Raw genomic sequence first — 12503 nt, forward strand, 5'->3', positions numbered from 1 at the left:
GAAACCACCAGGCACAGATGAACCAGAAAAAAAAAGATGAACGAGGCAGAAGTAACTTCTGAAATCATGACATGATGAAGAACGCATCTCACAGAACCACAGGAAAGCAAGAGCTGAAATCCATGTGTATCAGATACCTCCAAACTTTCAAGCCGTTCCTCCTGCCTCTCAATGCCTCCCTCCTCCCCAAAAGGGTTGAGTCAGGATCTAAAAAATTACCTGTAAGTTTATGGGAATGAAAATGCCCCTAAAACTGAGACTATTCAAAATGATTGGACTTCAGGCCATTCCTTTGGTGGTAAGATGAACATATACCCAGCTATCAGTATACTAGATAAACTATCCACTGAGAACATGTTATATAATATCTGTTATTACTCCACAGAACTAGCTGTATTTTAGTAAAGCAAATTATTTATACATACTCCAATTTTGTTTACAATAAAGGAGAAGGAGGGATCAAAATAAGACATAATCAATATACAAAGTTCTAAAATGACCACGAAAAAGAATACATACAAATTTCTTATTTCTCCTTTGGCTTCTTCAAGTAAACTATTGCCATATTTTGTGAGTGTGGGTTGTGCAGTTTCTGCTTCATCTACATTTTGGAATCTTATACCTAAAAATAAAGTAATAAAATATTATGGAAAGAAAGTTAAGAAAGACAGATCCTTGATTTGCTAAAAGTATATTTATAATAAACACTAGGCTGCATGTGTTCTTAGAACAGAGCAACGGAAGTGCAAGCTAAGGGGGCATTAGCCCACAGCCACCAGCAGGTAGCATGTGAGACACAGAAAATGGATTGCCCACTGAACAATCCTGCTAAAGAAACCATCTAGAAATAAGTCTATACATTGTGAGATTTAGAACTTCTATCCCAATTTCTGAAAGAACCACTATTTTTAATTCAGGGATTTATAATAAAAACTAAAATATGAAGAAAAAGATTCAACCTAGGGTAAAACCAAATACTACAGCAATAAAAAAAATAAAAGGACACAGCAATAAAATAATTCCTATTGACATTCTGCTAGACTCATACATAGGTCAGTGCTTTGCTCAGCCATCATCAGAGAAGCTTGGGCTTGCAGCAGACAGGAACAGATACAGAGACCCACAGCCAGACAACATGCAGAGAGCAAGAGACCTTGGGACACTCAGTGCCTGTGACACAGCACGTGTGGAGGTCAGAGGACAACTAACAAGGCTGTTATCTTTTCCACTGTATGCGTCCTGGTGACTGATCTCAGGTCGCCAGGCTTAGTGGCAAGCACCATCTCACCAGCACCTTTTTAGAGGTTTTAAAAAATGACTCTATATTTAATCATAAGCATCCCTTGATCTTACATAGTTAACTTATGTCATCTTTTTGGTTATTCAACCTTAATAAGAAAATCCTTTTTTTTTTTTTTTTTGTTTTTTTGAGACAGGGTTTCTCTGTGTAGCTTTGTGCCTTTCCTGGAACTCGCTTTGTAGACCAGGTTGGCCTCGAACTCACAGAGATCCACCTGCCTCTGCCTCCTGAGTGCTGCTGTTAAAGCTGTATGCCACCACTATCTGGCTTGTCTTAGTGTTTTTAAGAATAATTTACCATCGTTATCTTCCTCCTCCTCATTTTATGCATAAAATGCCTGTTTTTGTCTGTGTACCACATGCACCGTGGTACCCACAGAGACCAGAGTATGATATCAAATGCCCTGGAACTGAAGCTATATAGAGTTGTGAGCTGTCATGTGGGTGCTGGAAATTGAACCTGGGTCCTGTGGAGAATTGGTCAGTGCTCTAACCATTGAACAATCTCTCCAGCCACTTGCTGCAGACTTCTGATTAGTAGTAGGTGCTGGATCACAGGCTTGTACCATGCCTGGGCACCAATGGCTGTATTTAAAACATACATGCTCTACCAAAGTTTCTGTTTCAGTGGTTCCTCATAGTGAGAACTGTGTCTACACAATGTCAATCACTGGGCCAGTGCTTGCCATCATTTATCCCAAGGTGTAAACAGAGATGATGGCGTCCCCACAGCAGTTTCAGGGTAGATGCCCCCTGCGGCCAGAGGGAGTCTGGGCTTCTCATTCAGCCCCCTCTCAACCTAAGATAGTCCTAAAAAATTGGGTCTATGTCCCAGTCTCAAAGGCAGCCTTGAAGAGTGTACTGCACATTTAAGATTAGCTGCAGTAATGGCACCTCGGGTTTACTCACACACCGTGATGAAGTATTCATCAACATTTACCACAGCGTACGACTTCTGGGTCCCAGACTCTACAGACAGGGAAGCAGTTCTAAATCACAAAGACAACACACACACACAAGGAGATATTTAAGTTTATGTTATGTTTTTAAAGGCTGATATTCTACAGATCATTTTTAAAAGAAAATATTTTAACAGAGGGGAGAGTAAGCTTTGATTTGGACAGTAATTTAACACAAGAAGCTTCCATATTAATTAAAGTCTGGGCACTACTTCCACTCAGCATAAAGGACCTCAGCAGTCCTTCCATGTCATCTTGCCCACTTGCATTTCCAGAAGACACCGCTAAGGTTCAGTGAGGACACGACTTTTTAAGAGAACGTCCCTCAGTGAGGACCTCCACCTTCCTTCCTCTTACCTAATCCAGCATTATTATCACTCCATTTTATAGATGGAGAAAAACGAGGCTGAGAGGTCAAGGGCCGACTTCCCTATCAAATAACAATTCACGGCAGAGTGTGTTTTCTGATTTATAATTTGCTGTGCTCACTTTGATTATACCCAAAGGCTACCACAATCTCAGAAAGCTGGCAACAGCTAAGCCTTTCATCCCACGGCTGCCTCCTGACCGTGGAGACCGTCTGACTTCAAAGGCTCACTATCGAGGACAGAGACAGTGCTAACAGTTGGCTTTGGAAAAGAAAACTACAACAATTTTTTTCTCTCCTTCTGTTCATATGGTGTTTCCCTTTCCTCCATAAATTATAACTAAAGGCTTACATCATTTTTTAATATTACAAAAGATGTCAGATATTTCTGCGAAGCATATTCCTAATAAAAATCAATTAGAGCTAGAATTTTATTTCCTTCTCTAGAAGCGTCATTTAAAAAAAGCGACTTAAGATATTTACACGCTTTTAGTTTCATTTTAATAAGTTCGTTTGGGGGTGGAAAGAACTTGGGCTTGATGCCTAAATTAGTTTGGTCTATGAAACTGCTCTGCAATACAGAGACACTTTACACCATTCTTTGCAATGGTGAAGAAACTGACGGCATAATTATTTTAGGGATGACGGAGACTTTTATAGCCACCAGCGCCTGTATTTTTTACATGAAAGGAGGCTGCAAACCAACAGAGAAGAATTGTCCTTGTCCACCAGTTACAAAGTGCAGGGGCAAGACTCACGTTCAACTCAACCTCAATTGCTCTTAGTTTCACACATGCCTACTCTAACAGCTTTGTCATTGTCTGACTAAATAAACAAGAGTGACCTAGGGATTCCGGAACAAAACCGTCTTTGTTACAGCATTATGATCTTGCAAAAAGCAAGCCTCAAACTGTTTTGAACCCCCTTTGAAGACATGTGAGAACATGAGTAAGAAACAAATCGGTGTGTGTCAGTGGGAACCGGGTTTGGACTTCAGTCCGGCGCCTGCCGAACGGTTTACCTTTCTTGGGACATTCCTGGAAGCCTGTACTGGTACTTGCTTGCCTGCGGCCAGTGTTAACTCGAGCCTGCACACGGCTGTGCGGAGTCTGCTTGTGCCCCTGGACTTGGAGTTGCTGTTTGGCTGATATTAACCTGTTTTTGAGGACTTCATTTTGCCTTTCAAGCTCATGAACTTTTTCTTGCAGCTGCTCAATCATTTCTTCCATTTCTACATCTCGTCCCAGCCGCTTGGGGCCGCCACCAACCCGCTCATATCTTTTCTTGTCATTAACTAGCCGTATTAACTTGGTGGCCATTCTAGGGAAATAATAAAAAGATGAAAAGGAATGTGAGAAGTCAGCATAAAATACATTCTGTTGAAAGGAACATAATCACTGTGAAGACTTCAGTGCAGAACCTGAATAATAAATCTCAGGTTTTGATGTAACTATTACTGCCTGTGAAGAATCCTTTGATGATAATTGAAACCACTGGGCAACAATCTGCTTTATAGCACTGACAAATAGCAGTTTCCTAAGGCTTATCATTTAAGGGTAGTAGAGAGAGGACACATATTTACCCCATATGTTCCAGAGACGCAATTTTAACGCATGACCTTATATAGGAACACTGGATGCACTTAAATGTAGTCACAGAGTATGGATGTGGTGGGCCATGTCTACAACCCACAATGAGTTAGAACTTTTGAAAAGTGAGCTAAGATTATGCAGATTTAGGTAGGATAGTATCTTATATTTCTATAGGATTAAGACAAGGAAAAACCATAAAAATGATAGAATCCACAGATGTACACATATAAAATCCAAAGGAAATTTCAAAATAAACCAAAATGTGACACTAAATGTTGGTTAGTGCACAACAAATGTTTGTGTTTAATTTCAGAAAGATAATTACATGCAAGAAATATCTCGTTAATGACATTTACATTTTGTTGACATAAATTGTCCTACTGACATGCCAGGAAGTTATACCTTTGACTCTTTCAAGTTTGGATAAAAACTGGTCAGACAGAACAAAAGACAGAATGGGCACATGGGGTGATGTAATATACACGCATGGAAAACATGCCTGACAGTGAATGGAAAAATCTTGGCAGGACAAGAAAGAAAAGGTGGCTTTGATGAGAGACACAAGTTCAAGACTTTACAAAATTGGTCGCACATCTTCAATTGCTGATTCTAGTTTATAGTGAATCTATTTTTATAAAGACCCAAACAGGAGATTGGAAATAAAAACACACTACATTTTTCTTTAAGTGGGGTTTGCTTTATTTTAGCATGGTTATGGACAGAAGCTTTTACTTAAGGGAACAAAAGTGAAATAAAAAAAAAAAAAACCCTTAATAGCTTTGGGATGTCATAGAAGGAGGTTTCCCCCTCAGCAGAGTCTTCTGTAAATGCGGTAGTAATACATGTCTATCTACACTTCTGGCTACTCGGTTACAGCATGTGGCATCAGGGGGAGCTATGCATAACATAATCAGTTAAGATTGTTTTCTCTTTCCCTTGAGGCACATCCACTAAGCATGCTTTATAAGGGATACTGGATAATAAAAACCAAGATCCAAGAGTACCACAAACATCCTAGTAAAGTAATCAGTGGATTACTTCCTTTTCCACCTAGTCCTGTGGATGACCTATCATTGGGAAACCTGACTAGGTATCATCACCCAGCAGAACCACATTCTGCCTTACCCAGTAATAAGGCTAGAGTTCTGAGCCTTGCTCAATGTCCTATCGGTAAAAATAATATATTCATCCAAATGAGGAGTCACTTAAATATCTGAATACTTATTACAGGAAGATTGGCACTTAGAAACATAGATTACATTAAAAAGAAAGGTACAGAGTTCATATAAAAATCAGTCACCTGAGGAATGGTAAATGATTTTTTAATATAAGAGAAGGGTATTGACAGTTGTCTTCAAATTCTTGACATGATTTTCAAGTAAACTTCATCAGGAAATGTAAGACTGCATGTGCTTGTTTAGTCTTAGGAATATTTTTCATTTGCTTAAGTTATTAATGAATTATAAGTTATGTAGTAAGATTTGAGTACTTATTTAAAAAGACAATGTATAAAATCCATATTTACACAGAAGGTGATACTAACTCATGCCTTAAGGATAGATGTAAAGACACTCTATCCATGGATCCAGGCCAGTGTCAGCAGGGGTGAGGATGAGACAGAATTTACATCTGTGGGCTGTGTTCAGCAAGTAAGTACTCCCATGGCTTAGTAAAACAAAGTCTCAGGAGAGTAAATGGCCTGAGCACAGGATACTGGGAGAAAGATAATAGAACACATATATACAACTTGACTCCTAGCCCAGTTCCTCACTCCCAAGTAAGCTAGGTGATTCATTATTAATTAAGCTGGCTTTATTTTTTGGTTAGGACAAATTACTAATAAGGTCAGGTGGTGAATCCAATTCTTTTACTGTCCAATTAGGTATATAAAGAAAAAAACAGTTTAGTGGTGGCAGGCTTCACATCTCATTCTGGTTGGTAGACCTGGGTGTGCTATTGGTCAGACCTGAACCAGGCACATCTTAAAAGTAACCATTTCTATGTCTCAAAACCAACTCAAAGTAGAAGGTTTGCCCAAGGCTGGCTGGTGGGTCTGAAACTAAGTCTATAAGGTAGAATGTGAAATGGAATCACTTCTGTAGGATAAATTCTAACCAGGGAGCCATCTTCTTCCTTGAGAGGTCACCTTCCTTTGAGCCTAGAAAATGACTTTAAATATAGTTTGTATGTACTCTTTTGTTTCCAATACTAGGCATTCTAAGGACAGGCACAGTATTTCTGAGTAAAAAGGAACTGAAGAGAAATTTACTCTGAAAACATCATTCCTGCATACATTTTTCACATGTCCATCAAAAGTGACAATGTGCTTTTTCAGAAATAGTAGAGACTTTTTGAAATAAATACAGAACCCAGACTAACCGAAGAGAAGTTAAGCAAGGCCCAGATATAAGTGATGTTTTCATTAGTAAATCCCAAGTCATAAGGGAACACACATTTGAACAAGTTGGAATAGTTAATTACTTTTTAAACTTTTATGACATTTAAAAAAACAGATGCTTGGCTATCTGCTTATTAAGTCATAAATATTAACCCCAAAGCTATTTATAGATCTAATACACTCATGGTCTTCTTAGCTATTAGCTATGTTCTTTCAAATAGCAACTTTAGACATAATAAACACAATCCTCTTGGTTTATTATTCTACTTTGTAAGATTTTCCATTTTTAAAAAATTCTATTTATTTATAACCTGCCCATTCCAGAAAAGATTGAAGGTGGGGCTTTCAATTAAGTTTATAAAAAAACTATATCCTCCAAACTTTACAGAGCTAAGAAAAAAAGCTAAAAGCTTTTTATCATAACCTTTTAATTTTATCCTCTTGCTTGCGGGCATGCTGTTTAAGTAAAATGTTCTCGTCATGCAAACGCAAAAATCTGTCTTCCAGTTCCTCACGACTGACACGTGACACGGCCTGGCGAGTCTTCATTGTTCGTGCGGTTGAAGTGTCTGGAAAAAATGCCAAGGCAATTAACTGTAGCATCACTTAAAACAGTCTCTAAAAACTGATAACTGCTGATTCTATTTTTCATCCTTCTTAGTTTTTGGCTTTATGAAACAGAGTTTTATGCAGTACAGGTTAGCCTCAAACTTGCTATGTGGCTGGGATGACCTTGAACTCCTAATCCTCCTGCCTCTACTTTGCAAGGACTGGGAATACAGGCATGCACCATCATACTCACATCCAACCCCATCCCCTTGACCTACAAATTGAGTTGTTTTTCTTTAGAAAATGTTATAGCATTGTTCATGCCAATGATCTTAGGTGAGATGAAGCACCTCTGGGATTAATGCTTCATGTATGGTATTAGGGAGCGGAGCAACAACTTTATTCACTGGCATGGACTTAATCACTTTCTCAGAATATAGGAAGGAACTGATTCAAAAGATTTCTAATTCTTATTGAGTGCTGTAAAGCCTCATAGTTGGAGAAGCCAGTCTACCCGGTCTGGGAACACAGCTCAATGGTACAGCACATGCTGAGCATGTGCAAGGTCTAATCACTAACATGGCAGCAATAAGAAGCCCTTGTATCTGCAAATATATATATTACAGAGGCAAAAACTGGAACAATTCAGTGAATATAATATGATTAGGACATTTTTTTTTTCTGAGTTAGGGAGCTAGGATATAGAAAAATAAACTATAAAATAAACAAACACAAATCCTCTAAAATAAAAAAAAAACTGTCATTTGAAAGCTTCACAGATCATTTCTCTACAAGCTATTTAATATATTGAAAATTAACTTTTGGTTCTGACATAGTGGCACATGCTTTTAAACCCAACATTCAGTAGGCAGAGGCAGGTGATTTCTGTGAGTTCGAGGCTAGCCTGGTCTACATACTAAGTTCCAGGCCAACTAAGGCTACATAGTAAGACACTATCTCAAAAACAAAACAACACAACAGACCCTCTCTCTCTCTCTCTCTCTCTCTCTCTCTGTGTGTGTGTGTGTGTGTGTGTATTTTAAGTATATAGATATATTTAATTTTCAATCATATATTAAAGACTGAGGGTGGCTATTGATGATAAGGATTGGACTTAAACAGTACCAAAACCCAATGGTACTTACACTGTACCAAAACCCAATAGTTTTAAACACTTCAATTTTATTTGTATTGGAATACCTGATACTGGTTTTATGATCTAAAGCAAAGCCTAAACATTGTTCCTTTTAATAATATTTGTGGTCAATTTGTTCTCAAAGATCAGCACACTGACATTCCTAAGGTAGCTGTACCTGGCCACTGACACTGTTATGATTAAACGGTGTATGGAGAGTCCTTAGGACACATTTCGAACCTCCAGCCTCCTACGAGCAGAGTGAGTGGCACACGGGTTTGACAGGCCTTGTCCACAAACATGAACCTGGCTTTCCAGTCCATGCTGTGCTGTGAAGCAGAGCTGTGCTTTCTCAGTCGAAAGTACTCCTCAGCTCTATGGGAACAACTAAACGTTAAAAGGATAAAGAAAGCCTTTAATGTGTATTAATGTGATTGAAAATTCACTATCACTTGCATAAACAGGCCATTTTGAGATACTCTACTTGAAAGGCAAAAATTTTAAAATATGGTATTTCCTCTCATATAAAATTTAAACATAAAAAAGTGTTTTAATGGTGAATGTGATTTAAACCAGGCAATTCAGTTTGGAGGCCTGATACTCTATGCAGTTTCTACTGATGTGTGGAATTTTAAAAAGATGATTTATAACAACTCTTTATCAGAACAGAGGGGGATCTTGCATTTGCTATGAGCTGTTGATAATTGATGCACGCAGTAAAATACCATATGTGTTTTAAACTCTCCTTCTTGTTTAGTCCAATCAAGAGCTATATAGTTACTTAAATGGCTGGGTTTGTATGACTATCAGAAATACTTTAAATTAAAAGTACAGAAATTACTGATCAAAGTTCATAACTGTAATGCATACCAGGTGGCCGTACCTTGTAACCCTCCGACTCCAAAGAGGTTCAGACCTGTGTCTTTCACCGGCAGGTCTCCCGCCGTCTCATCGCTTGGACCAGACATGGCCTATCTGTGGAGGAAGGAGAATTCAAACAAACTCTAAGTTATTGTATCAACTGTGCAATGGAATGAGCCAAATAAAGTGACTAGGAAACTAGAACTTTAATGGACATGTTATTGCCCACATGTGCTGCTTGAGCAAGATGAAAGCTCCCATTCTAGAAGGCACACTGCATCCAATCATGAAGACCGTCTCTTGCAGCAGAGTATTTCCTACAGTTTTCTTAGGAAATGAGGCAAGGTTAGTATTCTTCCTTTTCTTATCCATCTATCTGAAACAAAAGCCAACCCTTCCAAAGTTAAGAAATACTTCCTATCCCTTCTCCTTTCCTCAAAGACAGCATGAATTTTGGGAAAACCAACAAACCAAAAACCAACTCAGGTCATGAGCTCGAGGCAAATAGTCTGTTTTATCATCTAACAGTTGGTCATTATATTTACCTAACTTAAGTAATAGAACAAATTATATCCATCTCGTAGTTATTCTAAAAGCAAGCGAGACTACAAACTAAAGGAATTAGCAAATGTGCCGGGGATGTCAAGGGTCTAGGAACGCCGACCCTCTGCATGGTGTACAAATGAATGGCCCCTTACAAGCTCTGCGAAAGGGGCTCCACGTGTTTATGATGTGTTTTCACTTTTGTTGTAACCCTCCTTTGTTCCTTCATCAGGTTCCAGGGATGAGTTACCACAATCTACTGGCTGGTCTTGCTTGCTCTAGAACTTTCAGCTTTTTTTTTTTTTATTTTTTTTTTTTTTTATTTACAGAGACACACCACAGTAACTTAGTTTTGTATGTGGATATGAATATACAGTGTATAGTAAACAAACAAACAAACAGATAAGTAAGTACATTTTCTATTTCCATTTTGGCCATCCTAGAAAGTTAGATGTAAACTGTTAGTGAAGAGCCCTTGTAATGAAGAGACTTCCAAGTTCTAGAAAGTAGAGAGCTTATTCATCTTGTTCACTTCTGTCTCAGAAGCTGGCACAGAGTGTGGCACACTCAGTGGGCAGCATTCACCAAACAGCCATGTGAGTGGGTGAAGGGAGCTCTTGGATTTCAGTGTCTGAAAACTGAGACTTAGTTTACGATGATTTTGTGTAGATGTGCATGAAGAGTATGCCCTAGAGAAAGGGTCCAGAACTTTGCCTAGAACTCGAAGTAGGCTGAGAACCACAGGACAAGGGGCACATGGCTCCGAGGATGACTACAGAAGAGGATACTGACACATACCGAGTGTTCACTGTGCTTACAGTATGCACACGCAATGGCTACTCAGATGGTTCCTGATACACAAACCGAAGCTAACACAAACATGCTCAACTGCTCAAAGTCATCCATCCAGGAGTTAGTTGTTTGGTGATATTTTTGGCTATCACAACCGAGAAAGTGTTACTGGCATGTAGTGGGTGGATGCCAGCAATGGAGTATGGGATCGGTGTATAATGATGAGTTTTCAGGCCCAGAACCTGGATAGTACAGAGGCTAAGAAACCTTCCACCATGCCGCATGGCCTCCCCAATCCCACTGCAAATTCTCCCGCTGCTCTCTACGCTCCACTTACACTGTTCTCCACTTTCCCCAAGTCCAGCGCTTTCATCTTGACCAAAGGCTCTTGCACTACGTGCCTCATACGTCAGAGCTCAGCTCAGCTGTCACTTAAAATTTCCCTCACTATTCCGTTAGTTTCCTTCTCAGTTTCTAGATTTTTTTTCAAAGGAAACCTGTGTTGTTCAGGTTGACCTCAAATTCACCAAGAACACTAAGCCCACTGGCCTCCAATTCTCTAATCTTTTCTTTTTTAAAGACAGGGTCTTCTTTCTATGTAAACTTGGCTGGCCTGGAACGCAGAGATCCACCTGCCTCTGCTTTCTGAGTGTTAGGATTATAGTTGAGTGCCACCACGACCTGCGCAAACTCTGGATTTTTTCCTGAGTGTTCCATCACACTGGGCTGTGGCTTATTTTTTACAGCAATAGCCTCTGTTATTATTCAGAGTTGTTCAGTCAAATTCATTGTCTTAGAGTTCATTTTTAATTTAGCATATTATATTTTCCACACTCATATCATTGTTTTTTGCTTTGTATCTGTCCCTGAACACTCCCCCATCTCTCTAGCTTTCTCTCACTGGTTCCTTTCCTCCCCCAAATAGTCTCCCTTCTGCTATCTGATGTCACATGGTGGGCAACAATGTTCACATTTATTGAATGAAGAAATGAATGCCAGGCACTGAATTTAAACAATGTCTTTGCCTATAATGGCTTTAACAGACTATGGGATTAGTCAGATGGGATACAGTAATAAAATAGGCCACTAGGAACTGACTGTGATGCTGGGAACTTGAGGCAAGACCTATTACTGAATTTGAGGCCAACATGGGCTAACAAGCTAGTTCAAGGCCAGCCTGGGGTACACAGGGAGACCCTACTTTTAAAAACCGACTACCAACACCACCACCACTACCACACAACAACAACAACAGAGACAAGTCCCTTGGGAGGCTTAGGTTCTAAATCCAATCCAAATGCTGGGAAATGGAGCGAACTGGGACTGTGACCTTCGAATTGCAGGATTTAGACAGGGTTGCCAATTGTTATCAGCTAGGTTTCTGGTTTGGCATGCGGTCAGGGCGGACTGTGATGCAGGCCTGTATGTGGAGGTGTGTCGGGATGGACTGCTTTGCACGCAAGAATCCCCGGCCTTCCCCAGGCCTCGGAGAGGACCCCAGGCCCTGAGCTGTGAGGCAGAGGGAGGGCTGGCCAACCTGCATCTGCCCCCACCTCACAGGGTACTCACCTCCGCGTTCGCTCTCAGCTAGCGACCGTTGCTATAGCGCCCAGGGCGCGGGCTGCCGCAGGCCCAGAGGAGCACGGGAAAACATGGTGGTTCCCGTTACCGCTGGGAAATGTAGTTCTCCCTGGGCTCCCGGCCGTCGGCGGGTCGTGTAGCGGACTAAGCTAGCCCAGCTGCCTGACTTGAGAAATTCGGCTCTGGAGCCCAAGGAGTTCTCGGGAGTCTCGCGGAGCATCCTGGGAAAGGTAGTTCTCGCGGCTCTTAGAGAGAATGGAGTCAGGCGGGAAAGAGCCGCTGAGAGAACTACACACAGGAGGCGGGGTCCAGGGCGAGGGTGGACGCGGCCCACGGTGGCGAAGAAGGCTTTAGTGGCAGCATGAAGCGCGCCCAGACCGCGGAGGAACGAGAGCGTGAAGCTAAGGTATGTGGGGCTCCGGGCATC

At 40.6% G+C, this 12503-nt stretch overlaps 2 protein-coding genes across 6 annotated transcripts in view; one reads left to right on the forward strand and one right to left on the reverse strand.

The window, feature by feature from the left end:
* Positions 1–12153, reverse strand: part of Rpgrip1l (RPGRIP1 like) — a 100457-nt gene extending 88304 nt beyond the window's left edge. For 2 of the 5 annotated variants that reach the window (XM_028871507.2, XM_028871506.2), the window contains exons 1-5: positions 12065–12153; positions 9183–9274; positions 7040–7184; positions 3647–3945; positions 520–622 (exon numbers count right to left, since the gene is read on the reverse strand). In XM_028871507.2, coding sequence (XP_028727340.1) covers positions 520–622; positions 3647–3945; positions 7040–7184; positions 9183–9267 — 632 coding nt within the window. In that variant the 5' untranslated portion in view covers positions 9268–9274; positions 12065–12153. Of the gene's footprint in view, positions 1–519; positions 623–3646; positions 3946–7039; positions 7185–8477; positions 9104–9169; positions 9275–12064 lie in introns of those variants that run through there. The other 3 variants (XM_028871508.2, XM_028871509.2, XM_028871510.2) reach the window with 3 other exon arrangements.
* Positions 12096–12503, forward strand: part of Fto (FTO alpha-ketoglutarate dependent dioxygenase) — a 365789-nt gene continuing 365381 nt past the window's right edge. Inside the window, exon 1 of the mRNA XM_028871513.2 lies at positions 12096–12482. Within this exon, the coding sequence (XP_028727346.1) occupies positions 12438–12482 (45 nt within the window). The 5' untranslated portion in view covers positions 12096–12437. The remainder of the gene's footprint in view (positions 12483–12503) is intronic.

Source organism: Peromyscus leucopus, chromosome 5 (genome assembly GCF_004664715.2).
Source record: "Peromyscus leucopus breed LL Stock chromosome 5, UCI_PerLeu_2.1, whole genome shotgun sequence".
NCBI lineage: Eukaryota > Metazoa > Chordata > Mammalia > Rodentia > Cricetidae > Peromyscus > Peromyscus leucopus.